We start from the raw sequence: 2,996 nt of genomic DNA, 5'->3' as shown, positions 1-2,996 counted from the left end.
GCGAAACCACCACTACTTAACACAGTATTTCTCATTCCATTATTATTATTATTACCATTGAAAACGATAAATAAGTTCTTAGTCTTTTAATTTAAAAATAAATAATTTTTAAATTAAAAAAAAAAACTATTTATCTTTTTCTATTGTTACTGTTGCAACTTGCAACCACAAAACCTTCTCTTTCTCTTTAATAATTTTTTTTTTATTTTCCATCCTGAAATGTTTTAATCTTACTGAGAGTCAACCAAATAAAACACCCTCCAAAAAAATCAATTAATTAATTAAGTGTAGATATTTTTAAAAGAAAAAAAAAAGCCACAACTAAGTACTAACAGTTTGCACTTGAAAAGGCAACAAAATTACAGAGAATTTATATAAGCTCTCTCTCTCTCTCTCGGTTTCTTCTTCTTCTTAGCTTCTTCATTCTGCTATGGATGTTATCTCCACCGCTATTATTTGGTGCAACCTAACATGGCAGGTTTATTCTCTCTAGGTCCACATCATAGCAAACAAGAAGAACAAGATCAAGAAGAAAACAACAACAACAACAGCAACATCCAATTGCTATTGAGAAACGAAGAGATCTACACCAACAGCAGCACCACCAACACCAACACCAACAGAGGGTTCGAGATATGGCCTCATCATCATCAACCAAGCTACTACTCCTTCGGTTTGGGTCCGTCTAGCGAGAGAAACACCACCACAAACCTAAACGACGACGTTTCGGTGTCTTTCTCTGATGAGTCTAACCGGTTCGGGTTCACCGTCATGAGATCTTCTTCTTCCGGATCGGGTTTAGGAAGCGGCACCAATTGTCAAGACTGCGGTAACCAAGCCAAGAAAGACTGCGTCCACCTTCGCTGCCGAACCTGCTGCCGAAGCCGAGGGTTTCAATGTTCTACTCACGTTAAAAGCACCTGGGTTCCTGCTGCCAAACGACGCGAGCGCCAACACACTCTCGCGTCGTTACAGCAGCAGCAACCGGGGAGAGCAGGAGAAGGAGAAGGAGGAGGCGGCGATGTTCACTCTAGACGAACTAGAGAAGCCTCCGCCTGTGTTCCCATGCCGATTACCACTACAGGTAAATTCAATTAAGATTTTGACTTGGATGTAGTGTTTGTGTTGAGAGAGAGAATTGCAATTTCTTACTATGGTCGTCACCTTGTTCTTTAATTTCTTGTGGATGGAGAAATGATTAATAAGCTTCATGATATGTGTTACATGCATTGTTATGGCCCCTTATTATTATATGAATTTTGAATAGTATTTTGATTTGTTGGATATGATGAAATTAGGGTTGGAACTAGGGCAATTCCCTCCGGAGTTGAACTCACCGGCGGTGTTCCGGTGCGTCAAAGTCAGCCCAATGGACGCACCTGATGAGAGGTACGCGTATCAAACGGCTGTCAATATAGGAGGCCATGTTTTCAAAGGGATTCTCTACGATCAAGGTCCAGATGGTCCTTTCGCCACCAATGCCGCCACCGCCGGCGAAGGCTCCTCCCACGGAGGAGCTGAGCCTCATCATCAACAACTGAGTCTCATAACAACCACCACCGGTGCCGGCATCACATTTGACCCTTCACAGCTTTATCCGGCGCCGATGAACGCTTTCATGGCCGGTACGCAATTCTTTCCGCCCCCGAGAACCTAGATTCTAGAATCCAAGCCTTAACAGAGTAATGTTATTTGAATATAATAAACAGATATATCATAGTCATAATAAGAAGAGAGAAAAAATGTTTTTTCAATTTCAATACTCACAACATTGTATTCATTTTCTCCTCTCTCTTCTTATATTTATGTTACGGTAGAAACTCAGGTTCAGTCAATTTCACGTGAAGTTGATAGGTGAGAGTCGTTAGATGGTTTAACTAATTTGACTAAATTTTCATCTAATGACTCTTAACTATTAACTTCACATGAAGTCGATTGCACCTGAGTTTCTACGTTATGTTATATCTAGTTTCTATGTTCAAATATTATTATTAGAGTGTGTATCCCTCTCCCTTTGAATAATTTAAATTGGAGTCTCTACTAGGATTATATATTATGTTTCTTGATGGGAGGTATATTGTTGTTCCAAGTTATTATAACATTATTATTATTGAGCTCAATGCAAGTTATATATATATTGTAGCTTCTAGAGAGCTATAGAGAGCAGTTAAGAAGTGTTCACAAATGATTAGGACCATGATGATCATTTCAGAGGGTGCACGAAATTAAAGGGTCCCCTTGTGTTTCTTTTGTTTTTGTCTTGTCCCAATCTCACTTCAGATTTTCATGGTGCCAAATACTAAATTCTTATATCTTATCGAAACTCTCAACCTTAATTTATCTAAGCTAATTTTCAGTAATGTGTATCATTTCTTTTCTATACATAGATAGCATGTGGTTATGTGCAATTAATAATATTATTATTTTTACAATCTCTGATTTTCATTCTTAGATTGATTTGATTTGATTGGATTATATATATTCAATATAATTCAGTGAGCTTTATTTCTGCTGGTTAGTGCTGTAGTCCATGATGCTTTTTCTCCCGTTTATCCGCGTTTTCATGGCGGATCAAATCAAAATGGAACAAAAATAGGTTTCGTGTTTGGTCAAGCATAGAATTTCTAAACCTTTCTTTTAATTCTTTGCATGATTTCTGGGGAGAAACATGCATGACATTATGGGAAATAATGTTATTACTTATTAGTATGTGTAGCAGATAATATTTGTCGGATTAAATCGGTATATTTTTTTTATAGGTTTTATTTTGTAATAAATAAATAATATGTAACAATACTTTTTACAGAAAATTATTAGGAAGTCAACATTTAAAAAAAGAAAAAACAACTAATGTTTCCTTTATATTCACTTTTTGATGAGAGATCAGGTACAAATTAAACACAAACAATATAATGTGAAGAGATAAAATAGATTAAAAATATATAATAATGATAAGTCCCATATAATTTTTCTGAATGTGACATCTAATAATGTCT

The 2,996-nt window shown here is 36.3% G+C and overlaps 1 protein-coding gene across 1 annotated transcript; it reads left to right on the top strand.

Moving 5' to 3' along the window:
* Positions 1-330: 330 nt before the first annotated feature.
* LOC112759006 (protein SHI RELATED SEQUENCE 7) lies at positions 331-2,360 on the top strand. Its single transcript, XM_025807809.3, has 2 exons — positions 331-1,084; positions 1,299-2,360. Exons 1-2 carry the CDS (start codon positions 472-474, stop codon positions 1,655-1,657), a joined length of 972 nt encoding a protein of 323 aa, XP_025663594.1. The 5' UTR covers positions 331-471; the 3' UTR covers positions 1,658-2,360.
* The last annotated feature ends 636 nt before the right edge of the window (positions 2,361-2,996 follow it).

Source organism: Arachis hypogaea, chromosome 16, assembly GCF_003086295.3.
Source record: "Arachis hypogaea cultivar Tifrunner chromosome 16, arahy.Tifrunner.gnm2.J5K5, whole genome shotgun sequence".
Taxonomy (NCBI): domain Eukaryota; kingdom Viridiplantae; phylum Streptophyta; class Magnoliopsida; order Fabales; family Fabaceae; genus Arachis; species Arachis hypogaea.
Note: the sequence above shows the minus strand (reverse complement) of the source record. Positions and strands in the feature narration are given on the sequence as shown.

Bases quoted from the DNA above. Each gene is read 5' to 3' on its own strand.
- LOC112759006 (XM_025807809.3), top strand. From the start codon at position 472: ATGGCAGGTTTATTCTCTCTAGGTCCACATCATAGCAAACAAGAAGAA. The intron at 1,085-1,298 runs GTAAATTCAATT...TGATGAAATTAG, and splicing joins CATGCCGATTACCACTACAG to GGTTGGAACTAGGGCAATTC.